Source organism: Syngnathus leptorhynchus, chromosome 14 (genome assembly GCF_054491065.1).
Source record: "Syngnathus leptorhynchus isolate UIUO chromosome 14, UIUO_Slep, whole genome shotgun sequence".
Classification (NCBI taxonomy): domain Eukaryota; kingdom Metazoa; phylum Chordata; class Actinopteri; order Syngnathiformes; family Syngnathidae; genus Syngnathus; species Syngnathus leptorhynchus.
In genome coordinates this window covers 3545536-3567480 of record NC_141208.1, presented here as the reverse complement: position 1 = coordinate 3567480, position 21945 = coordinate 3545536, and the positions used below count along the sequence as shown (strand labels likewise).

The 21945-nt window shown below is 54.1% G+C and overlaps 4 protein-coding genes and 1 pseudogene across 12 annotated transcripts; 2 read left to right on the top strand and 3 right to left on the bottom strand.

The window, feature by feature from the left end:
* The first annotated feature begins 170 nt into the window (after nt 1–170).
* On the top strand, nt 171–13081 carry dhx9 (DEAH (Asp-Glu-Ala-His) box helicase 9). 5 transcript variants are annotated; one of them, XM_085930806.1, is made up of 30 exons: nt 171–1966; nt 2250–2363; nt 2475–4673; nt 5404–5539; nt 5645–5785; nt 5863–5992; nt 6132–6256; nt 6340–6488; nt 6982–7028; nt 7365–7501; nt 7640–7729; nt 7805–7966; nt 8201–8278; nt 8367–8558; nt 8637–8778; nt 8842–8924; nt 8995–9151; nt 9304–9404; nt 9464–9677; nt 9747–9841; nt 9955–10028; nt 10127–10279; nt 10368–10528; nt 10588–10699; nt 10773–10934; nt 10996–11123; nt 11247–11476; nt 11575–11690; nt 11990–12193; nt 12388–13080. In XM_085930806.1, exons 4-30 carry the CDS (start codon nt 5435–5437, stop codon nt 12629–12631), a joined length of 3732 nt encoding a protein of 1243 aa, XP_085786932.1. In that variant the 5' UTR covers nt 171–1966; nt 2250–2363; nt 2475–4673; nt 5404–5434; the 3' UTR covers nt 12632–13080. The 5 variants fall into 5 exon arrangements, with proteins under 5 accessions (XP_085786932.1, XP_085786934.1, XP_085786931.1 ...); XM_085930808.1 differs by lacking the exons at nt 171–1966; nt 2250–2363; nt 2475–4673 and adding an exon at nt 4694–5004 and having other exon boundaries at nt 9785–9804; nt 12388–13081; XM_085930805.1 differs by lacking the exons at nt 171–1966; nt 2250–2363; nt 2475–4673 and adding an exon at nt 4695–5004 and having other exon boundaries at nt 12388–13079.
* On the bottom strand, nt 249–2707 carry LOC147046057 (tripartite motif-containing protein 54-like). The gene is made up of 9 exons (XM_085930831.1): nt 2507–2707; nt 2203–2378; nt 1888–2068; nt 1718–1813; nt 1413–1646; nt 1261–1283; nt 1067–1191; nt 550–758; nt 249–478 (listed from the first exon to the last, which is right to left on the bottom strand). The coding sequence occupies exons 1-9, from the start codon at nt 2624–2626 to the stop codon at nt 419–421; spliced, it is 1224 nt and encodes a 407-aa protein (XP_085786957.1). The 5' UTR covers nt 2627–2707; the 3' UTR covers nt 249–418.
* Nucleotides 3306–4236, bottom strand: LOC147046056 (dnaJ homolog subfamily C member 5-like; annotated as a pseudogene).
* ttc19 (tetratricopeptide repeat domain 19) lies at nt 12691–17943 on the bottom strand. Of its 3 annotated transcripts, none has more exons than XM_085930827.1 (13): nt 16854–17943; nt 15811–15855; nt 15499–15581; nt 14456–14562; nt 14290–14366; nt 14108–14218; nt 13977–14015; nt 13853–13909; nt 13735–13796; nt 13568–13662; nt 13322–13485; nt 12960–13122; nt 12691–12894 (listed from the first exon to the last, which is right to left on the bottom strand). In XM_085930827.1, the coding sequence occupies exons 4-13, from the start codon at nt 14550–14552 to the stop codon at nt 12746–12748; spliced, it is 1014 nt and encodes a 337-aa protein (XP_085786953.1). In that variant the 5' UTR covers nt 14553–14562; nt 15499–15581; nt 15811–15855; nt 16854–17943; the 3' UTR covers nt 12691–12745. The 3 variants fall into 3 exon arrangements, with proteins under 3 accessions (XP_085786953.1, XP_085786952.1, XP_085786951.1); XM_085930826.1 differs by lacking the exon at nt 16854–17943 and adding an exon at nt 16143–16825; XM_085930825.1 differs by lacking the exons at nt 15499–15581; nt 15811–15855; nt 16854–17943 and adding an exon at nt 14860–15018.
* ubtfl (upstream binding transcription factor, like) lies at nt 16802–21925 on the top strand. 3 transcript variants are annotated; one of them, XM_085930815.1, is made up of 20 exons: nt 16802–17439; nt 18201–18290; nt 18372–18547; nt 18677–18760; nt 18884–19039; nt 19112–19176; nt 19251–19371; nt 19495–19605; nt 19674–19801; nt 19916–20057; nt 20131–20172; nt 20270–20383; nt 20509–20592; nt 20674–20784; nt 20865–20935; nt 21025–21214; nt 21298–21345; nt 21436–21573; nt 21635–21730; nt 21814–21925. In XM_085930815.1, exons 2-20 carry the CDS (start codon nt 18236–18238, stop codon nt 21871–21873), a joined length of 1992 nt encoding a protein of 663 aa, XP_085786941.1. In that variant the 5' UTR covers nt 16802–17439; nt 18201–18235; the 3' UTR covers nt 21874–21925. The 3 variants fall into 3 exon arrangements, with proteins under 3 accessions (XP_085786941.1, XP_085786940.1, XP_085786939.1); XM_085930814.1 differs by having other exon boundaries at nt 16803–17439; nt 20506–20592; XM_085930813.1 differs by having other exon boundaries at nt 16805–17439; nt 20476–20592.
* The last annotated feature ends 20 nt before the right edge of the window (nt 21926–21945 follow it).

Sequence of the window (21945 nt, the reverse complement as noted above, 5' to 3'; positions counted from 1 at the left end):
AGACGACAAGTCCGGCATCGCCTTATTCGACTGCTTTGTCACACAGAGCGGCATCATCAGCTCACAGCTGTGATGTCATCACCCGCTGTCACCATCATCGGCTTTTACCAAAGGGGGAGGGGTGAAAAGAAGACGGTGGGGTACTGTTCTTTTCGTGGTGTTTACAATTGTTGGTTCATTCCTTTGCTGGATACAAAGGCCTTGATCATTGCGAAAAATTAAGAAGGACATGAGCTGAGTCGGGATCAAATGATTGATTGTTTTTTCATAAGAGTCAAAGAAAAAAACTGAATTGGCCCAGGACAAACATTTTGCCACCTTAGTCTTTTATTTCTCAGCTTCACTTTCAGGCGATGTTGATGATGGGAAACAGGATAGAAGGAGGGTGAGGACAAAGAAGAGGACAACAACGAAGTCTCTAGTTGAGCCAGCTGAAGGAGAAAACGTGTTTGTTTGCATCCTCAGCGTCGGACGCCGCCTGCAACGCAGCAGGGAAAAGATGACGACCATGGAGACCCAATCAGCTGGTCCAGGGTCGCCATGCTGTACCTGTGGGGCGGGCTTTGGTGCAGATTGGACCGGAGGGGGCGTGGCCTGTATATCCGGAGGTGGAGCCAAGGTCAGAGGGAGCGGGACCTCCAAGGGTAACTGCAAAGCAGGCTGATGATTCCCCGAGGGTGCCAGCGTTGATCCGCCCACTTTGGATGCACTACCCTCAGCAACTTTGTCTTTGTTGGCGTCGGGATTGTTGCCATCCACTAGGAGACAATGTGTTTGCACTTTCATCGACACTTAGCCAAGACAAGCGAACGAACAATCACATGCTAACAATGATGACATGCTAACCTACAATGACATGCTAACTAACGATGACAAGCTTAGGCATTCATTAGCAGTGGCCGACGCTATCCATATCGAACCAGAGTCTGGCCTATTTGAGATCTCGGTAGTAAGTGGCCACGTGATTTTCCCGGCGCCATCTTGTAATGCTTCTGTTGTTGCGCAAGCTAGTGTGCGTTGACATGCTAACGCCAGCAGCAGCAGTGATTGTTGTCACGCGTATTACATTTGACAAAGTTGACTGTCATCAGCGCCCTCTTCTGGCGCTTAATGTTAGCGCGAAAGTGCTCCATCTTCTCATATCCTGACTGGACTTTTTCCAGCTTTGACGTGTCGCTTCCCGCCGCCATCCTGCACACACGCCGGGCCTTAGGCTTAGCGTCGCGTCGCCTGAAAATGAGCGCCTTGATCGGGACTCACTTTTCCAGCAGCGGCTTGCTGTCCTAAGAGAAAAACAACAATGCCTTTGCTTCAAATTGGCTACGCTGTTCTTGATTTGCTATGAAGAAGTGCTTTTCTCTTGAGACGTCAGAACCGGCGCAAACTGAGCGACTTGGCGGCTTGAAGCTAACCTGCAGAAAGACAGCCATCTCGGCGTGATCCATGATGTTGATGGCGTTCTCCAGGAGCTTAGCGGCGTTCTCCTGGTGTTGGTTGTACGTCCTCCGCAGCCCCGCAATGTAGTCCAATTTTTCCTGTTGCTCGGCGTTGATGCGGGCGTTTAGGTGGACTTTTCGTTCCTCCAGAATGGCGAAGAGGTGATCAAAGGACTCGCACACCTTAGACTTTTGGTGGCGACCGTTGTCCTGGAAACACAGTCCGCCCAGACTTGCGCTTTATCGTAACGCTGACCAAGGCGGCGGCGAGACCAACTGACATCCACTGCACGGCACGTGTTGTCCAGTTGCCCCATGATGGCCCGGATCCTCTCGTTGGCGGCCACCAGCAGCGAGATGCACTCGCTCAACTCGGCCTGGTGACAAGTATACCAACGGGATGTTTTGTTCACCGCTTTACCTGAGGATGCGTTCCGATTCCGATGCTTACCTTCTGTTTGGCGAAGACGACGTCGAGTAGTGCCACCTGGCAGTCTTTGTGCGCTCCGAAGACTTTGCAGAGGGAACAGGTGGGGACGCCGCAGCTCAGGCAGTAGATGTTGATCTTCTCTTTCTCATGATGTTCGCACACGGGATGTTGCGGCTCCGCCGGAGGAATCGGCGTCGCCTTGCTAACATATGCGACCGTGTGAATTACTGCAGATCTTCTCAAACTTGTGGAACGTCACCGTATCCGAAAAAGCGAGTATTGCGACAGGGGTGTGTCGACTTTTTACATGCACTGTGCGCGCTTGTGTGTTAGTACCAGGTATTCCCTTGTTTGCACATGTCGATGATGTTCTCCACCAGCAGGTTCCTTTGCAGCCCATAGACCCCGTGGCGATCCAAAAGAACCTCGTGGCGGCATGACGGACAACGGAAGCGACCCCCAGAGGTCATTGTGGAGCTACCTCTGGAGGAGGTCAGGTAGGGGTTGGCTGCCTGTGCGTTGCAGAGAAGGTTTGGAGATTTCCAGAATGAGCACCATCATCCTCATCGCTTCTTATGAATTGTCACTTTGGCCTGTCTGTTGTCTAGGTGGTGCTTGCTAGCTGTTGTGACTCTCTTACCTGGAAGATGTCGTTGGCACACTTGCGACACAGATTGTGCTGACACGGAAGAATGACCACAGGCTTGGAGAACATCTCCAAGCAGATGGGACAGATCAACTGCTTCTCCAGGCTCTCCATGGCACTCACCTCGGCAGTATCTTGCCAAGACCGGTACACTTTAGAGATCGGTTCCTTGCTAAGAACTCGCCGTGGGGATTGTGACCCCTACCGAGATTGTCCCCTTGCAAAGATTATGACGCCGCTGAGACCGGGACACCCCCTCCCAGACCGCCCCCTGGCGAAGATCACAACACCATTGAGACCGGGACGTTGTGGAGCGGGTGATCCGGAGGACAAACAATGAAGGAGTCAAGCAAGAAGAGTGTGTCACCTCTGAGTCTGTTTTTAGATACGGCCATGTCAGCTGTTGCCATGCCGACATGCCCATACATGTCCAAAGCCATGGGAGGCATGTCGCAGCGCAGTGTGCTTGTGAGTGAGAGGGGGAGGCGCTAAAATCAGGCTGTCATTGGAGCTCAATGTGTCATTGCTTGAGTCCACGTCACATGGTTTATGGACGCCATGTTGTTAGCCAGAGTCTGCCATCCTGCCCGGATTCTACTTTGGGCTTTTTCAAGTTCAAATGGTCACAGGCTGTTGGACTCGTGCCGGTCCAGGCGAATGGATGCTCATTGTTTGTTTCTTCAACAACTTTTATTGATAACATTGAAATGTAGTCTCAGGAGCACACGACAAAGAAGATCAAGGCTGCATTGGGGAATCGTTTGCTAAGTGCAGGTGTATCCCAGGTACGAATTGGGTTTACGACATCCGTTGAGGGAGTCGAATGAAGGAAGACACCCCCAAGGCCAGTAAAGATGGGATTCATGACCTAGAAAAAGAAGAAGCTGATGACAGCATCATGTGTAGGTGTCTCCATATTTGCGCCGCCCGTCCGAGATGAGCTGCGTTTTCTCGCTGGCGATGTTTGGCTGCTGGACGATTGCCGCCTTCACGTCTGCGCACACAAACCGGTTGAGGTGGGAAAGCCATTTCTGCTTGAAATGCACCCAAAGATTGCTCACCTTTGGGTGGCTGTAGCTCCATCTCCTCCCGGTCCTCCTCCTCCTGGTCTTCGTCGTCCTGCTGCTGCACGTCGTCGTAGGATTCCGCCGCGTCCTGGTGGTCGGGGGGCGCGGCGGCTTTGAGGCGCCCGCAGCAGCAGTCGCAGCAGCAGCATAAGCAGCAGCAGCAGTAGAAGCCTGTTAGCAGCCCGCACAGCGCAAACAAGGCCTGCGCAAAGAGCACACATGGCCGTCACCTCCCGGAGAGCCCGACTGCGGGTTTCCGCGGTGGCGCTGCCCACCTTGGCCCACCAGGTGGTGAGCGTGAAGTAGGCCTTGACGTTGTCTTCCCCAAACTGCTGAGCCACATAGAGCCCCAGGGAACCGTAAGCGTCGTAGATGTTCCTTTTGCCGGGGTCGGACAGGACGGCGTGGGCCGCGTTCAACTCCTTGAATTTCTCCGCCGCCTCGGGGTCGTCCGGGTTCTTGTCCGGATGATAACGCAGCGCCAGCTTCCTGTGCACGTTCACAAGTGACAAAGTCAGGTGGCGTACAGCCCCCCGGCGCCGGACCTCACCTGTAGGATTTCCTGATGTCATCGTGGCTGCATCCCGCGTCCACGCCCAGGAGTGCGTACAGAGACTCGCCCGACGCCGACATGGCTCGCTGCCTGCCGTCCGACATCCCGACACCATCACCTGACCGCAAAACGCAAGAAGGGATGAGAAGATCATAGGAAGGGAGACGAATGAAAAGATTGATGATGAGAGGAAAACAGACAAGAAAAAGGGAAGGAGAGACACAGAGAAATAGCAAGAGTAGAGAAGTGAATGCAACAGAAAGGCAAATGAAAATATAAGGCAAGCCATCCCAAGAGAAGAGAACTCGCTCGCTACCTGTGTGCCCGCCCGCTTCAGGTTCTGATGTCTTCTGCTCCTACTCGCATGTGAGTCCATGAAACATTCAGCTGCTGGACTCAGGTGTCCAGCAGCGCTATCCTGTTTCTTGTCGCTATGGAGACCAAGTGAAGAGGAGGAGGAGGGAAAGGGAGCGATCGAGCAGGTGAAGTCGTGAGGAGGCTCCGGTGACATCTCCACAACATTAGATGCAGGAGCAGAAAGGTGGGAACATGTTAGAACAAAGGCAAGAAAGGAGAATGAACACATCGATTAGTCTTTCCATCTCCAACCCGGCCTTGACCTCCAATGTGACAGTATTTTCAAGCAATTTCAGCCAAACGTTAATGTGGAATACATTTTTATTGAATTATTCTCCATGGACCATTCGACAGTCGGGCTCAGTTACGTTTGGTTATCAGTAGAGGGCAGCAATGTACTTAGGGTGCGCGTGAACTCAAAACAAAGCCGAAGAAGACGAGCGCATCCATGGAGACGACGTACTGATAGTCACAGAACCGATATTTGAGCTTCACTCGCTGGAGCAACACCAAACGTGAGCAAAAAAAAAACCCCAAAACACTTTGAGAAAGAGATTAAGCTCAGCCGTGTCGGTTAACGTTGGCAAAATGACGCGAAATGCAGCAAATAAGAGTAGCGCGCGTCCTTAGCTCTTTTGTTTTAGCTCATTCAGCGAAAACGTGGTAAAGCGGCTCATTTTTTGTTTATTTCAATTCGTTGCTAATCCAATTGAGCAAGGACTCTCATGTAAAATGTCCGCCACATGCGATAAGGTTAAATATTTTGACAGCTTAAGGTCCAAGCTTGAAATGACAGCAAAGGGAGTTAAGAAGCTAGCTTGCAACAATTTAATTAGAAAATCAAAAACTAACCCTAACCCTGACCGTGAAGAGAGAGCAAATTATGCAATGAAGATTGTTTTGTGCTTGCGCAGTGTCAGTGCAAGAGGGAAAGACGTCTTTGCCATGGCCGACATCAAGAACTTCCTGTACGCATGGTGTGGCAAAAAAAAGTTAACCCCCAACTACGACATCCGGTCTGCCGGTACCAAAAACCGATTCATGTGCGAGGTGTGTTCATCTGTTTCGAGTGCATTTGCACAATTGTGAGGACCGACGGACATGCGCCTGTCCTCGTCTTTCGCCTCCAAGATGTTCTCCTGGTCTGTGCCGCAGGTACGCGTGGATGGCTTCAACTACACCGGCATGGGCAACTCCACCAACAAGAAAGACGCCCAGTCCAACGCCGCTCGGGACTTTGTCAACTTTCTGGTCCGGATGGGAGAAATGAGCGCCGCCGAGGTTCCAGCCCTCGGTGTGAGTCACGTTGCGCGGCACGCAACCTATGAGAAGGTTGTCACCCACCCTTCGCGCTAACTAATATTTTGTGCCAGCAGGCAGTGGCGGCCCAGCACACGGGCATGTTGGGCACCCATCAGCCCGACGGAGAAGCCAAGGCGCCCTTCGGGAGTCTGCCGTCCAGCGGGCCGCTGCCGCCTCATCTGGTGGTTAAGGCGGAACAAGGTGACGTTTGTATTTTTTATGCAACGGTCTGCTTTGTTGTAGCTGTCAGAAAACGTCAATGACAAAATCGTTTTGAGCGGAAAGCCGGTCTGCCACGGAAAGTAGTCAGCCTCTTTTGTGTTTTGCCTGCGCCTCGCAGAGGAGATGGGGGCTGCTCCAGTTCCGGGGGTAACTGGATTGGGGTACTCTGGGGGAGATGACTGGGAGCGTGGCGCCAACCTGAAGGACTACTACGCCAGGCGGAATGAACAGGAAGCTCAGGCGGTAGGACTACGCTCATTTGCCACGCATTGACGGCAACCAGACAGGCTGAGCCATTTGCCGCCGGATTTCTTTGTGACCCGCAGACTCTGGAGTCGGAGGAGGTTGACCTGAACGCCAGTCTTCATGGCAACTGGACTCTGGAGAACGCCAAAGCCCGTCTCAACCAGTTCTTCCAGAAGGAGAAGACCAGCGCTGAGTATAAATACAGCCAAGTGGGGCCCGACCACAACAGGTCTGCGGCAGAACCTCCCGACGTAAAGTCCAGACGGACGAGCAGCATCTGCACTCTGAAAACATCTTTGGGCCTCACGTGGCTCTTTGGACTCTCACTCGGAATCTTTAAGAGCCACGGTGGACTGACCCCGGTTCTGACCCTCTGTTTTGGCGATGCTGCTCGCCCGCCGCTGGTGACCTTTGCCCTCTTTAGCTAGCGTGTGCTTTTCTGCTGGACGGCTGCAAGGTCACGGACGGCCGCGGCCCGGCGTCATCAGAACCCAGAGGGAAGACACCAGAATGGCTTTAGAAGCGCTAAAGGCTTCTGGTGGTGTTTTGAGATCTGTTCTGATGACGCCGTTTCTGCGGGCTGCGCCCCCCGGCGGCCAAGTCCCGCCCCTTGAAGCTCAAGTCCGGCAGAAAAACGCACAAAAGTCAGTGGGTTCAGGTGAGTTGACTAGTGCTTTGTCTGAGCGGTGGTGCTCAACTGAATGGAATGTGTGTGCGCGCAGGAGCTTCATCGCCGAGATGCAGCTGTTTGTCCGACAACTTGGCCGCCGTAAGACCTCCCGCTCTCCTGTAGGCTATGTTGGGAATCTTGACAGCAGAGGGCGGACATTATTTTTTGACTGACGTCATCCGTGTCGTCTCGACATAACGCAGAACCTCGTCGTCGGCTTGTCTCCTTTCCGTAATATCCACCTAATTTTGTAATTGTGGCGTGTGTAATCATCAAAGTTGTAATTGCACGACTTGCTCTTTCCCTCTTTTTCGGAGTGGGCGCCCCCCAATTTGCCTCAAAGGTTCCCAACAGAGCCGCGACGGATTCTTGAATTACAGAAAAAAGCTGTGCGGTGACCTGTTCGTATGTGACCCCCCCCCCCCCCCCCTGCAGGTGTAACTGCGCGCGAGCACGGCTCCAACAAGAAGCTGGCGGCGCAGTCGTGCGCCCTGTCTCTGGTGCGCCAGCTGTATCACTTGGGCGTCGTCGAGCCCTACTCGGGCGTCACCAAGAAGAAGGAGGGAGAACGCGTAAGCGCTCACTTCCCGTTCGTTTCTTGCCCTTTCCTTTTAAATGTTTCACTTCCAGTTGAGGAAGAAGACTAATATTTGCTGGAATTACTTTGAGTCCGCGTCGTCTCTGACCATGTGCGTCTTTTACATCCGCAGCTGGAAGTGTTTGATGTCCTGCTGTCTCCGGAGCTCCGGCAGCAGCTCAGCGTTGTCGTTGAGGAGCTCGGGGTGCGGATCCCTCCGCCCGTGAGTCATCACACCTCACACAGGAGACACACAGGGAGCAACCTCCTCTGAGGCCGGCCTCTAATTCCTGTTCAGCCTACAAACCCCGGCGAGACAGTGTCGTTGGTTCCCGCCAAGGTGGCGGCGTTCGAGCCATCTCAGCGGCAGAGTGGGGCAGGCGTGGTGCCATGGTCCCCGCCGCAGGTCAACTGGAACCCCTGGACCAGCAGCAACATCGACGAGGGCCCGCTGGCCTTTGTGAGTGAGCCGTCGTGTCCCTCGTCAGGCAATTCGCAACACTCATTTGGCATCCAATTGGTGTCACCCGAAAGGCGGAAACGGCTTTCAGGCAAACTTTGCAACTTGTATTTCATCTGCAACAATGAGGAGCTAATCTATTTTCAAGAAAAAAAATGATCTTGTCCGCCCAATTGAGCTGGCGGTTTGTTGTCACCAAGGCGCCGCATAACGTCGCTTCCGCTTTTGTCGCAGTGCACGCCAGAGCAAATCAGTAATGACCTTCAGCATGAGATGACAGAGAGGCTGGAGCACGACGAGCACCTTCACAAGGTACCTGAGCCGAAGCCACGTTTATTGAGACGAGGTAAGTTTTTAACTCCAACGCAGATCATCATGGACAAAACCTGCATCTGCGCAGATGCTGAGCGAGCGTGAGCAGCTGCCTGTCAAGCAATTTGAGGAGGACATTATGTCCGCGGTGAACAACAACTCAGTGGTGATCATCAGAGGGGCCACCGGCTGCGGCAAAACCACTCAGGTCCCACAGTACATCCTGGACCGCTTCATCAAGGCGGGCCAAGCCGCCCACTGCAACATCGTGGTCACGCAGGTGCGCAGATCATCTTTTCTCAAGCTCCGTTTGTGGTTTTCATCTCGAAAACTGTTCTGCTTCGCTTGCCGTGTTCAGCCCAGACGTATCAGCGCTGTGTCGGTGGCGGAGCGCGTGGCCACGGAGAGAGCGGAGGATCTGGGTCAGAGCTGCGGCTACAGCGTCCGCTTTGAGTCCATCCTGCCCCGTCCTCACGGCAGCATCCTTTTCTGCACCATCGGTACGTAGGGCGATGTCCTCTTGTGCTCGGCCGGCCTGCCCTGACGCGTGCTCTGTCTTACAGGCGTGCTCCTGAGAAAACTGGAGGCGGGGATTCGAGGAATCAGCCACGTCATCGTGGATGAGATCCACGAGAGAGACATCAACGTGAGCCGTTTGCGAGCGAGCCTGCCCGGCTTCGCCAGCCTCACCTTTTTGTCCCCGTGCTTATCCACAGACGGACTTCCTGATGGTCGTCCTCAGGGACGTGGTCCGGGCTTTCCCGGAGATCCGCATCATCCTCATGTCGGCCACCATCGACACCAGCATGTTCCGGGAATACTTCTTCAATTGCCCGGTCATCGAAGTGTTCGGACGCACCTTTTCCGTGCAAGGTAGGGACGATCCATTCATTTGAGCGGCTCCAAGCGTGTCCTTGTCGAGGTCAAGACAAACCAAAAGTTGTGTTTGTGTGTGCGCATTGCCATTGTGCAAGCGCTTTGACGTGTTTGTGCCAACGTTTGCGTTGGTGTGATGTACGGCACAGAGTACTTCCTGGAAGACTGCATCCAGATGACCAACTTTGTGCCGCCGCCGCTCGAGCGCAAGAAGAGAGACAAAGATGAGGAAGGCGGCGCAGACGAAGACGTAAGTTATGCCAACGCCGGCGCTTGCCTCACCGTCTGAGCGTTGCCGCGTCCTCACAGGTCAACTGCAACGTGCTATGCGGGGACGAGTACTCGGCGGAGACCAAGCGCTCCATGGCACAGTTGAACGAGAAGGAGCTGTCCTTCGAGCTGGTGGAGGCTCTGCTCAAGTACATCGAGACTCTGCGCGTGTTGGGCGCCGTCCTGGTCTTCCTACCTGGCTGGAACCTCATTTACGCCATGCAGCGCCACCTGGAGTGCAATCCCCACTTTGGTACGTCAACGTTCCGTGTCGGCCGGCCGCCCACGCTTTGCCGGTGTGTCACGTGTGCTGTACTTCCAGGCCCGAGCCGATACCGCATTCTCCCGCTTCACTCTCAGATTCCCAGAGAGGAGCAAAGGCAAGTCTTTGATCCTGTGCCGGATAACGTCAGGAAGGTTGGTTGCGTCTCGTAGGCCGGCGGCGCGGCTCTCTGCCATCTTGCGTCTTCGTAGCAATTCAAAAAGCCTCGCAACTCTCATTTCATGTCACGCTTGTCTTGTCCCCGCAGGTGATTTTGTCCACCAACATTGCCGAGACCAGCATCACCATCAACGACGTGGTCTACGTCATCGACTCCTGCAAGTAAGTTTCGTCGCGGCCGCCTCCCCGCCCGACATCTTGAAATGAAAGCAAATGTGTTGAGTGACTGGCCCGTCCATGTCATGATGACCTGCGTGCAGGCAGAAGGTGAAGCTGTTCACATCTCACAACAACATGACCAACTACGCCACCGTGTGGGCCTCCAAAACCAACCTGGAGCAGAGGAAAGGGCGGGCCGGTCGAGTTCGAGCCGGATTCTGTTTCCACCTCTGCAGCCGCGCGCGATTTGACAAGTATGACCGCGGCCGCAGCGACGACGCCCCCGCCCCCGTAAGTTGACTCTGTGTGTGTGTGTGTGTGTGTGTGCACGTGCGCTTGTAGGCTGGAGACCCACATGACTCCCGAGATCTTTAGAACTCCGCTACATGAAGTTGCCCTGAGCATCAAGCTGCTGAGGCTGGGCGCCATCGGTCACTTCCTGTCCAAAGCTATCGAGCCGCCGCCGCTGGACGCCGTCATCGAGGCGGAACACACGCTCAGAGGTGAGTGTCCGCTCACACGCACGCAGCGGCCACGCCAACAACCTCGGCTTTACGCGCAGAACTGGACGCGCTGGACTCCAACGACGAGCTGACTCCGCTGGGGCGCATCTTGGCCCGCTTGCCCATCGAGCCTCGGCTGGGAAAGATGATGATCATGGGCTGCATTTTCCAGTCAGTTTCCTCCACTTGCTGTTGCCGTTGCTTTGCTTGCTGCCTGTCTTGATGCGTGCGCGTGTGTGTCTAGCGTGGGAGACGCCATGTGCACCATCTCGGCGGCGACCTGCTTCCAAGAACCCTTCATTAGCGAGGGCAAGCGTCTGGGCTTCGTCCACAGGAACTTTGCCGGCACCCGCTTCTCAGACCACGTCGCACTCTTGTGCGTCTTCCAGGCCTGGGATGAAGTCAGGTGGGTGCCACGTTACCACCGGGGGCCGCCCTCCACCGCTCATGGCCTCAAACTCAAACAGGATCAACGGCGAGGAGGCGGAAAATCGCTTCTGCGAACACAAACGTCTCAACATGGCAACCCTACGGATGACCTGGGAGGCTAAAGTCCAGCTCAAGGAGATCCTGGTCAACTCTGGATTTCCCGAAGGTACCCGCTCGGCCTTGCGAGCTGCTCCGTCGCCATGCCCGCTCGAACGATGTCAATCTTTTGAGGAGATATCGGGTTTGTGCGGGTGTGTCCTAATTTTGCGATGGCGCGAATGTCTTTCAGAGTGTCTGTTGAAACAGATGTTCACGGCAGTGGGCCCGGACAACAACTTGGACGTGGTGGTGTCTCTGTTGACGTACGGCGCCTATCCCAACGTTTGCTTTCACAAGGAGAAGAGGAAGATCCTCACCACGGAAGGACGCAACGCCCTCATCCACAAAACCTCCGTCAACTGCCCTTTCACCAACCACGACCTGGCCTACCCGTCGCCCTTCTTCGTTTTCAGCGAGAAGGTGACGCGAGCGCTCTGAGCGGCTGTTGGCGAAGAGCGCAAACACATCGCGGGCCGCTCCCCAATTACGCCTTATCGTTTTTTGTGCGGCCTCGGCAGATTCGCACACGAGCCATTTCCGCCAAAGGGATGACGTTGATCAGTGCCCTGCAGCTTCTGCTCTTCGCTTGCAAGAAGGTCTCCTCCGACGGAGACGTGGTGGAGCTGGACGACTGGTGAGAGATGAATCCACTACCACGTAGCAAGGTGTAGGTAGGGGCAATAGCGGGGGCTGTCCTCGTCCGTTTTCATATTTCACTTTTTTGACGAAGCCATGCGGTAGCAGCCGCTAGGCTTTTCCAAAGTTTTGGAGTTACTCTCGGTCATCTGGTACGATCAAAACGTTCAGTGCCAAACAGGAGTTAAGTTGTTTTTCTAATTTGGAGGGCTTGATAAGGGCGTGATGCTCCGCCCCCTTTTAATCACAAGCACTTCTAGAAAAAAAAAGAGCAAACAACTCATGTGACGCGCACAGGATCAAGTTGCGGCTCCCTCACGAGACGGCAGGCCACATCCTGGCTCTCCGGGTGGCGCTGGAGGGTGTGGTGGTGGAAGTGAGCAAAGAGCCCGAGCACATCTCCCAGTTGGACCAAAGCAACCAGCGGCTGCTGAACCTCATCCGACATGTGTCCAAGCCTTCCGCTGCGGGAATCAACCTGGCCGCTGCCGCCAACCACAGGTGAGTACGCAACTGTTGGGAGTGCTTGACAACACACACACACACACACACACACACACACACACACACACGTACGTTGAGTTCATCTCGTCTTTTTAAATCGGACACAGTGTAAAGACAAAAGCAAGTCGATGCAATGTTTCCCAACTCTTTGAAAGAATGACACGCTAACGGGCACCTTTGTCTCTCCGCAGGATGGGCGACGGCCCTCGCCCCCCTAAGATGGGACGCTTTGACAGAGGAGGAGGCTACCAGGCGGGAGGGGGGGGCTACAGAGGGGGAGGCGGCTATGGTCAAGCGAGAGGGGGCTACAGAGGAGGCTATCGAGGCGAAAGAGGGCCATATGGCGGAGGAGGGGGCTACCGAGGAAGCGGGTGGGGCGGCCGAGGGGGGTACGGCCGAGGGGGATACAGCCGAGGCAGCTACAGTGGTTACTAAGAGGAAACTTTGCGCTGGCCATCATTGTCTTCTCGCCTTCAATAAATCACCAAACAGACTTTGATTTCAACCTCCTTTATTTCCTCCCTCCTCCTTTTGACCTATGACCCTCATCTAAGCAGCATGTTGCTCCGTCTCCTCTGGGCTAGGCTTGGTGGCCTGGCCGAGGCCCTGCAAGATTTCCCGGACAGCCTCGTCATCATCCACTTCCCGCGCCAGATCGAGAGCCTCGCGGTAGGTGCGCAGGCAGTCGTCGCGGTGACCTGAAGACGGAAACCGAGAAAGACAGGTCGCCGTTATCGGCCTGCCGGGCGACTCAACTACCCACCTGCGTGCAGCAGGACAGCGGCCATGTTGGCCAGGAGGACATAAAGGTCCTGGTGTCCCGAAACTCGGCCCTCGTCCACTGCCTGACGGATAAGCGCCAGGGCATCATCGTGGCGACCCTGCATATCCAAAATGGTGGCCAGGTCGCTCATCAGGACCAGCGTCTGTGGGTGAGAATCACACACACACACACACACACACACACACACACACACACACACACACACACACACACACACACACACACACACACACACACACTTATTTTCTCAGACTAAGTACTTCAATCCCAGTCCTAGTCGTCCTTCTTATGCATGAGCATGGACAGGACCGACATCAGCAGACTTAAGTGCCGTCTCCCACCTGGTGGTGATGCGGACCCTGCTCCTTCCGGCAGATGTCCAAAGCTCTGCGGTAGTGGGCGGCGGCCTGGGTCAGTCGCTTTGTGGCCGTCAGGTAGCGAGCGTGAGAGTCCAAACACAAACCCAGAAGGAGATGGGTGTCCTTCCTCAGAACCTCATCGGCCTCTGCCAGGAGCGAGAGAAACGTGGCGCATGAAAATTAAGGAGGGCAAGATGAAAAACCTGTCGCGTTCAAACCTGCGCTCACCTGTCCGCTCATCCGCTGTCGTCGTCTCCAGCTTTTGCACTTTGCTCTCCAAAGTCTCTAAGCAGAACCTGAAACCGTGCTCGGCGAGCTCCGCCCTCACACAAGCACACACGCTGGTCAGGATGCACCTGATCGGATCCCGGCGTCCCTTAGGGTTTCTTTCTTACTTGTTCTCTTGGGCGTACATGGTGGCCAGCTTGAGGGACATCTCCACAAAGGCGTTGTCGTCCTGCAAACGGGAATTGTTGAGTGGCAAGCTGGCGAATGGGCCCAAAGGTGGCTCACCTGCGGTGTCCCGTTGGCAAGCATGTGGCTCATGGTCGCCTTGAAGAGCTTCTCAGCCTGCTGGGCCAGAGGCGGGACATCACGCTGCAGGAACCCGTGGGCCGCCAAACAAACTCCTACTCACCTGAGTCATATGACCTTGAACGTAGGCCAAGTTGGCCATCTGAGGAGACATTGTCACGTGATGGCCAGAGCGCCTAGATGAGAGGCTGGACTCGGCAACAAGAAAAACTCCACGCTGCCGGCTTTTCCCACCTGGCTGTACGTGTAGATGATTGCCGCCTGGTGGCGTTCCCGTTGTGCAATGACGGCGGCGGCGTGCAGGAAGGACGAGGCCGCCTCCAGCTCGCCCCTTAACACGCTGAGCTGTTGACGAGATCACGTGACAGGGGTTACGACGAGAGGTGAGCTCGTAAATCCACCAGGCGCTTCGCAACCTTGGCCTTCTTCAGAAGCAAAATCATCTCCTCCTGGCTGCTCGGCACCTCTTCGGATGAGCCGAAAAACAAAAAGGCTAAAAGGGCGACAATCCAGTCATGGGGAAACCAAACAAAAAAAGGGGCAAACAAGATATAAAGTAGGTTTAAAAACGGCATTGCTTACCCGCCGTTGCCGCCGTCCATACGGTTTCTCCTCTCCTGCGTCGCTGTCCTCCGCTTCCTCCTCTTTGCGGCAAGGCAGCTCCAGTGATCCTCAACATGCCACCATTACTACAAAAGCAACAAACATGTCAAAATGGGTGACAAAAATGTCACGTTTGATTGGTTGGTCAAAGCCAAACACAAATGCAACAATGATTGTGGACACATGCTTGTAAGCGGAGGCAATTGCTCCAGTTGACGGGCTGATGTTGCCAGGCTAAGTCATGTATTTTGCATTTGCAGGGCGAGTGATGGTCAAGCACGTCCCGCCCTACAACAATGACGTCACTGTTTAGAGGACAGCGTTGGACCGAGTGTGAGTACTTGCACTTGAATAGAGATGAAGCGGGAGTACATGGTCCTCACCTGCTCGGCGGAGCGTTCCGGAAGCAAAGCGACGGCAAAATGGAACCGCTCGCCCCAAAACCAGGATGTCCAAACATAAACTTGCACGCTCGTCTTAGAGTTTGCGCGCAGGTCGTCGCCATTTTGACTAGTAGGTGATGCGGAAGTGATGTCATCACTACCCGCCTCAAACTGAGTTTTGCAACTAGGGTTCATGGTGCATTCTTGGAAGGTCGCAAGTTGGACTTTTAAGAATTAGAAAATCCAAATTCCCATATTTCTCGAATGCAGCATTATTCACGTTAAACGTCTTTTTCATGTCAACGTTGACCTTTAAATTTCTTTTGATGCTCAGTAGTGTCAAATATGGGTATTTAAAATCAGTGTTGGGAATGTTACTTTAAAAAAATAACTTCGGTTATAATTATTTGATCCAAAAAGTAACTTCGTAACTGAATTACTTTATGATAAAAGTAACTACTTAGCAAAGAAAGTAACTATTTGCATTATTGTAAGAAATGTTGCTATGGAGCAACACATGTCACATGTCAGTTGAAATGAAACCAGAAACAGTTCAGACAGGTCTCTTTATTTTGAATGCATTGTTTTGTTTTTTATTTTTTCAAGTACAAAAGTTTTGACCCCAATCTACTTCCATACCAAAATGCATGGCACACAGCCTTCTGGAGAGGGAGAGGTTGCGCTTTCAATCTCTTCACGTGATGGCAGTCCAACCCAAAGCGCTGAAAAACAAAACGAAATTTGAGATGGCTGCCCACAACGACGTCGCACAGCCATGCAAATAAGTAACGAGGATCAGATAAACGCTTCGGTCGTTTTTTTTTGTCAAAGCTGTTTTCCCGCCTTGAGAACAAACTGCTGGCGGGCTGTCGCAGCTACAATTCGGCCTTTTGTTTGCATCATCTCCACATGTTGTCACGGACCCGACCCTTTGTTCGCTCACTCACTCACCACAGTATTAGATCCTGCGATGGTCCCTCTTTTCCAGGCTTATGTCTGCAAGCAAAGAGAGCAAAGTTAATGGGAAGCACAGCACAACATGGGGCAAGATGGTGATGTGTGGCGGATCAGAACACGCTTCAGACCGGTAACATCACACTCCCCCTGCCTGTGAACAGACTGCTCGGAGAGGGGCTTCAGACGGCCTTTTAGCTCATCACTTCTGCACACCAACTTCGAGGCTGCATATTACTGATAGTTTTTTTCTTTTTAAATGAACATTGAAAAACTAAATTCTACACCATGTCTCTTTGAAGGGAGCGACTCAGGTCAAAGCTGCTTACCGTGAAACAAGCAAGAAACCGACGCCGGCGGGAATCTTCTCAGCTTTAAGGCAAGTCGAACTCGTCCTTCCCCTCACACTTCTCAATTCAAGTCAAGTGGACTTTGCGCCGGTTAAAACGTAAGCTCGTCTAAGTCCTTAAGCTCAAATATCGCGACCAAATGGAAAAGTCACAACAAAATAGCACATGCTTGGCCGAGTGCTAAAACTAAGCTGCAGCTCTACTCGCAAAGAACAAGCACATGGGCCGTTCTTACGTCATCGTGCAACTTCTTCTCGTAGAGTTGGACGGGGTTTGGTAAACAATGTGCAGCACCGCCACCCAGCGGTGCAAAGTGCGAAGTAACTCGACCCTACTACGAACCTCCCCCTCGAACATCCTTGCTGTCGAGAAATGATGGCGCTGTTGCCATTAAAAAGTGTTTCACTGTCTTTCTGTCCATCGATCTATCTCTATCAATAAACAACACATCTCGCGTGTCTGTCTATCGATCTATTTCGATCAATAAAACGATGAATGTACATATATGCCACTGACAGCCTATTAGACATCTTTTTCGGTCGTTCTGCTGTTCCTCCGCGCCGGCTGGGGGCGTTCAATGCAGGGAGATGTCAACTGTGGTGACATCCGCGTGTTTAGTGACAGCTTTGCTTGATTTGACGCAACATTCTAGGCTAACTTTCGCCTGCTCAGGTGTTATACTTGTGATACCTTGTTCTGTCGGCCCGGAGAGCGAAGGCTGGACAGGACGGCCCGGACTCGGAGAGCCGGCAAGAAGGCGGGGGTAGGCAGGCGGCCGGTGGGCTTCCAAGCAGCGGGTAGATGGCACTCGTATGCGGAGGTCCGAGGTCTCCGTCGGTTCTCGGGAAGGCCAGCGCCGCGACGCACATCGGTTGCACCGGGCTGGAGGCTACGACACCGAGCAAATGGCCGTCGACGTATATCTTGGTCGCGCCAGCCTCACTGCTCGTCGCTCTGCAGGAGGCCTGAAAGTTGCCTTTTAGTTGAAATGAAAAGTAAACGAGTTCCAAAGTGCTGCTGCGGTGGCCGTTGACTCCCGGTCGCGCGCGCCGCCAATGCCTTTCTCCGCCTCGTCTTCATGTTTGGCCTCGGGGGTCCTCCCCCTGCGGCGCTGGGCGGAGTTTCATCCCGGACCAGACGCTCCTTTTGTCGGATCGCTTTCGACCTGACTCCCCGGAGCTTCGGGCACAAAGGAAGGCCACCTTGGATGCAAGCCCGGCCACCAGATCGCTACACAGTGTCGACGAGCGTGCATAGTGCCCATCGGAACCGCGAGGTGAGTCCAAAGTGGACTTTTTCCCCCCCGTCACTCCGGATCGTTGGAGGCCTGCTCGCTACCAGGCGCCGTCTTGTCTTCTCTTCATGGCGGCCTCTCGTTGGAGGCTTGTTGGCTCCGGCCTGGCTTAGCTTGGCCTGGCTTCGCGCGTCTCACTCAGCCACTGCCTGCACCCGCGCGATCACAAGCGCCAGCACATCCGCAACCGGACAACATTTAAACGACACGTGATGTTTATTTCTTTGTTCTTTTTGCTCCAAATAAATGCCTCATCCCGCCTTTTCCTCTTCTCCTTCGTCTTTTGCGGTACACGTGACACAATCCATGTTGCTAACTTTTTTTCCGTTAAATTTTCGATTCGCTCTCCTCTCGTTTCTCACTTTCGGGCTGACCATACTAAAATAATCTGGCGTCTTGTGTTGGTGCCAACGGACGGATGCTATTGCTATGTGCAAAATCCACAGGCTGCGTCCTTCGAAGGCCGGAATTTAGCGTATGTGACGTCACTTCCGGTGCGACTCGAACGCACTTGGTGTCTCGCTTCTCAACCGCGCATGCTTTCCAAATTCGCCGCCCTCAATAGTGGAGCGCACAAATCACGGCCAATGTGAACCAACTGAAGATGAATTTGGACCTTATGCGCCGAATGCGACGTCTAGCTTCTGAAAACGTGGCCTTCAGAGGACCCGGCTGGTGAAATCTTGATGGCTGGTAAGCAAAAGTTGAATGTTCACGCCCCTTTTTGTTTATGTGCGCTCAAGAAGTGTAGTCGGCTCCATCGGACAGGCGCAGCGCGATGAACGGCGGCGGCGTCTCTGCGCCCCCAAGCGGCAGACTGAAGATCGTCACAGGTAAGCAAGCACCATGGCGGCGGTGTCGAGGAGCGCTTATGATGGAGCAACATCTGTGACCGCGCCTGTTCCTGCGCGCAGATGAGTGGCGCCAAGAGGACTGCCTGACCCTGCTGGAGAGAATTCGCAGCCTCCTGCCCGATAGGGACGGCACCAAGTACAAAACCACCGAGTCGCACTTTGACTGGGACAAAGTGGGCTTCGGAAGCTTCACGGGAGAAATGTGTCGACAGAAGTGGACCAAAGTGTCCACCGAGGTACGTTATCCTCATTGTGAGCCATCGTCGTTCGAGCATGGAATCGACGGGCAGTCTAGCACGCCGTGATTTGTCTTTTTTTTTTTTTGTATTGGAAGTATTTAAAAAAAAAAAAGGTCTTGTCTTCAGGTGCGCAAGTACCGAACCATGACGGAGCTCATCATGGACGCCATCGACTTTGTGAAAAATCCTTACAAAGGCAAGAAGCTCAAGGTCCGTCCCACTTTTCTCCCCTTATCAGAAATCGAGAAATCGCCAGCCTCTGCGCCCCCCCCCCCCCCCCCGGCATTGCCAAAACGTGTTAGCAAGTTGGCTTTGTGCTTTGCTTTGCAACAGACGCATCCGGATTTCCCCAAGAAACCCTTGACGCCGTACTTCCGCTTTTTCATGGAGAAACGAGCCAAGTACGCCAAAATCTACCCAGAGATGAGCAACTTGGACTTGACCAAGATTCTGTCCAAGAAGTATAGAGAGCTGCCCGACAAGAAGAAGGTCAGCACGCAGCCCCGCCCGCCCACACGGCCGACGATATGTGAAGTTGATTGGTTTTTTTTTTTGTTACAGCAAAAATACGTGACAGAGTTCCAGAATGAGAAAGAAACGTTTGAGAAGAGCATGGCTCGCTTCAAGTAAGGCGCCGGCCGGGAAGGCATGACAGTGGCCCCTTGGCACGTCGTGGTTGACCGCTGCCTTGCTGTCGCAGGCACGATCATCCCGAACTGATGGAGGAGAAGAAAAAGTCGGAGCTGCCCGAGAAGCCCAAAACGCCTCAGCAGCTTTGGTACAGCCACGAGAAGAAGACCTACATGAAGATGCACCCCGAGGTCAAGACTTCATTCATCTCAACACAATTTAACGGATACAATAAGGCCGATAAACGATGAATCGCTTGGGGCCCTAATGAGGATCATCATGATGATGATGATGATGATGATGTGTTTTTCCAGGTGAGTCCAAAGGAGCTGAAAGAGGTGCTTAGGAGACAATGGTCCCAGCTGTCAGACAAGCGAAGACTCAAATGGATCAGCAAAGCCTTGGAGCTCCAAAAGGACTACGAGGTACGGCAACAGCACGGCGACAGTGACGACAAAAGCAGCGCTTTGACGCCGCGCCCGCGCCCCTTCAGGACAGCATGAGAGTGTACCAGGAAGCTCATCCGGACGTCATCTCGGACGATCACGTGCGCTCTGTCCTCACCAAAGCAGAAAGGCAACTCAAAGACAAATTTGATGGCCGGCCGACGAAACCGCCTCCGTGAGCAACACGCACGCACACACACTCAGGCTAACAAAGTGAAAGTTGAAAAGCAATCCCACTTTTTTATTGTTGTTTTTGTATTTTCTATTTTGTTTTCGGGGGGGGGGACAGCAATGGCTACTCGCTGTACTGCGCCGAGTTGATGGTGAACATGAAGGACGTGCCGAGCACGGAGCGCATGGTTTTGTGCAGCAAACGCTGGAAGGTGATGAACCAGAAGGAGAAGGACCTGTTTCAGAAGCGCTGCGAGCAGGTTTGCGGGCACCGCCCACCTCGCCACCTCCGCCTTCGTGACGCTCACTGTTGACATTGACGTTTGCCTTCAGAGGAAGAAGCAGTACGACGTGGACTTGCAGGGGTTTCTGGAGGTAAGCTGCTCTGCTCAAGCTTCACAAGCAAAGGTCCAGGAATGAAACTCGGGTTTGCGTTTACTCGGGTGTCAAAACCAACGTGTTGGTCTTGCAGAGCCTTCCAGAAGAGGAACGGGACCGAGTCGCGAGCGAGGAGAAGCTGTGCGGAGCTCGGCTTTCGTCGGGCGCCATCTCCAGTCCGCACAGGACCAAGTCGCCACCCGTCAAGGTCCTAAACCTCGCTTTCCTCATTCAAGAGTGAAAGCTTTGGGTTTATTGTGCCCCATGGCATGACCCATCAACACGTCGGCCCGCTTGCAGGAGGCAGATCTTGACCTTTGGTCCCCCCAGAAGAGCGGCAAGATTCTCGAGACCCCCAAGACGCCCGAGGAGATGTGGCAGCATAGCGTCGCCGGCGACTTCCTGAGCAAGTGCAGAGTGCGTCCCAGGCAGGGCGGGCGGGGCTTCACGCTAATTGCCGCCTTCGCGCTAACAGCTTGTTTTTGTGTGGCGGCACAGAGCAACCGCCGGCGAGCACAAGCGGAAATGGAGGATGCTTGGAAGGCCATGGAGAAGAAAGAAAAGATCCCTTGGATCAAGAAGGCCGCAGAGGACCAGAAGCGATACGAGGTGTCGTGAGTTCCCTGAAATGGCCACCACAAATGCCTTTGGAGTGTTTGGGTGATGTCACACTTTGTCGTGGCCCACAGAAAGAGCTGTTGGACCGGAGGCCAGCTCAGAAGAAGCCCAAGTTTGACGGAGAACCCAAGAAACCGCCGGTGTGAGTGCACGAAACATTGGAGGCATAGTGCTGGGTGGCCGAGCCCCCCTCCCCCCTTCCCCCTCAACAATGACCTTGTCATCCAATAGGAGCGGCTATCAAATGTTCTCTCAGGAGCTCCTGACCAACGGGGAGCTGAACCACTTCAGCCTGAAAGAGCGCATGGTGGAGATCGGCAAGCGCTGGCACGCGTTGACGGCCGGTCAGAAGGACACCTACAAGAAACACGTGGACGCCACGCAGGCGCGATACCGCTCGCTACTGGAGGCGTGGCTTAAGGTACCGCAACCCTGACCGATCCGGCCACGCTTTGCCGAGCCATCGAGCTGGAAACCCGTCAATAACCTCCCGCTCCCCATCAGTCTTTGTCCCCGCAGGAGCGCGCCGCCTATAAGGAATTTTCCTCCTCGGTGAGTCGAGCGCCCCTCCCTGGCTTATCTGACACTTGACCGTACCATCGCTGTCTTGAAGTTCATTTTGTGTGCGTGACCGTCCCACAGAAGCGCCGCAGCACGTCCAAAGCCCGCGCTAGCCCCGCCCCCAAAGTGCTGGTAACGGCCAAGGGCAAAGCGGCGGCCGTCGAGGTGACGCCCCCCGCCGTGGGCGTGGCCAAGCGAGCGATGGCCTACCGAGCCAAGGTAACACATTTGCCGCCGAGCTCTCTCTGACGGCTCGCTGACCTCCGGCTTGCGTCGGCAGAAGGACGTCGTGTCCGACTCGGAAGACGACAAGAGCGAGTCGTCGTCGGACGATGACGAAGAGGACGAGACGTCCGGAAGCAGCGACAGCGACGAGGTGATCTTTTTTTTCATACGGCCGTAGGGTGCGGGAAAATAGCCTACTGAAGTTTTCTCAGTACTTTTCTCATCTTTGCTCAGCACGACGATGACGAGGACGAAGATCAGACGTCTTCTGAGCAATCCAGTGACTCCGACTAGCTCGACCTTCTCGTTGGTGGGGGGGGGGGGGGGCGTTTTTACCTGACAGGTGGGGTTTGTACAGGAAGGGGG

What these genes read in the sequence shown, in the direction of transcription:
- LOC147046057 (XM_085930831.1), bottom strand. Translation starts at nt 2,626, where the DNA reads ATGGAGAGCCTGGAGAAGCAGTTGATCTGTCCCATCTGCTTGGAGATG. An exon ending in GTGCCAACGACATCTTCCAG is followed by an intron (nt 2,379 to 2,506) that starts GTAAGAGAGTCA and finishes TGCAACGCACAG; the next exon opens with GCAGCCAACCCCTACCTGAC. An exon ending in CACCAAAGCCCGCCCCACAG is followed by an intron (nt 479 to 549) that starts GTACAGCATGGC and finishes GCTGCGTTGCAG; the next exon opens with GCGGCGTCCGACGCTGAGGA.
- dhx9 (XM_085930806.1), top strand. Translation starts at nt 5,435, where the DNA reads ATGGCCGACATCAAGAACTTCCTGTACGCATGGTGTGGCAAAAAAAAG. An exon ending in CATCCTTTTCTGCACCATCG is followed by an intron (nt 8,779 to 8,841) that starts GTACGTAGGGCG and finishes TCTGTCTTACAG; the next exon opens with GCGTGCTCCTGAGAAAACTG. An exon ending in GGCGGAACACACGCTCAGAG is followed by an intron (nt 10,529 to 10,587) that starts GTGAGTGTCCGC and finishes CTTTACGCGCAG; the next exon opens with AACTGGACGCGCTGGACTCC.
- ttc19 (XM_085930825.1), bottom strand. Translation starts at nt 15,014, where the DNA reads ATGACATCACTTCCGCATCACCTACTAGTCAAAATGGCGACGACCTGC. An exon ending in ATGTACGCCCAAGAGAACAA is followed by an intron (nt 13,663 to 13,734) that starts GTAAGAAAGAAA and finishes TGCTTGTGTGAG; the next exon opens with GGCGGAGCTCGCCGAGCACG. An exon ending in AGGGTCCGCATCACCACCAG is followed by an intron (nt 13,123 to 13,321) that starts GTGGGAGACGGC and finishes TCTCACCCACAG; the next exon opens with ACGCTGGTCCTGATGAGCGA.
- ubtfl (XM_085930813.1), top strand. Translation starts at nt 18,236, where the DNA reads ATGAACGGCGGCGGCGTCTCTGCGCCCCCAAGCGGCAGACTGAAGATC. An exon ending in ACATGAAGATGCACCCCGAG is followed by an intron (nt 19,372 to 19,494) that starts GTCAAGACTTCA and finishes GTGTTTTTCCAG; the next exon opens with GTGAGTCCAAAGGAGCTGAA. An exon ending in TACTGGAGGCGTGGCTTAAG is followed by an intron (nt 21,215 to 21,297) that starts GTACCGCAACCC and finishes GCTCCCCATCAG; the next exon opens with TCTTTGTCCCCGCAGGAGCG.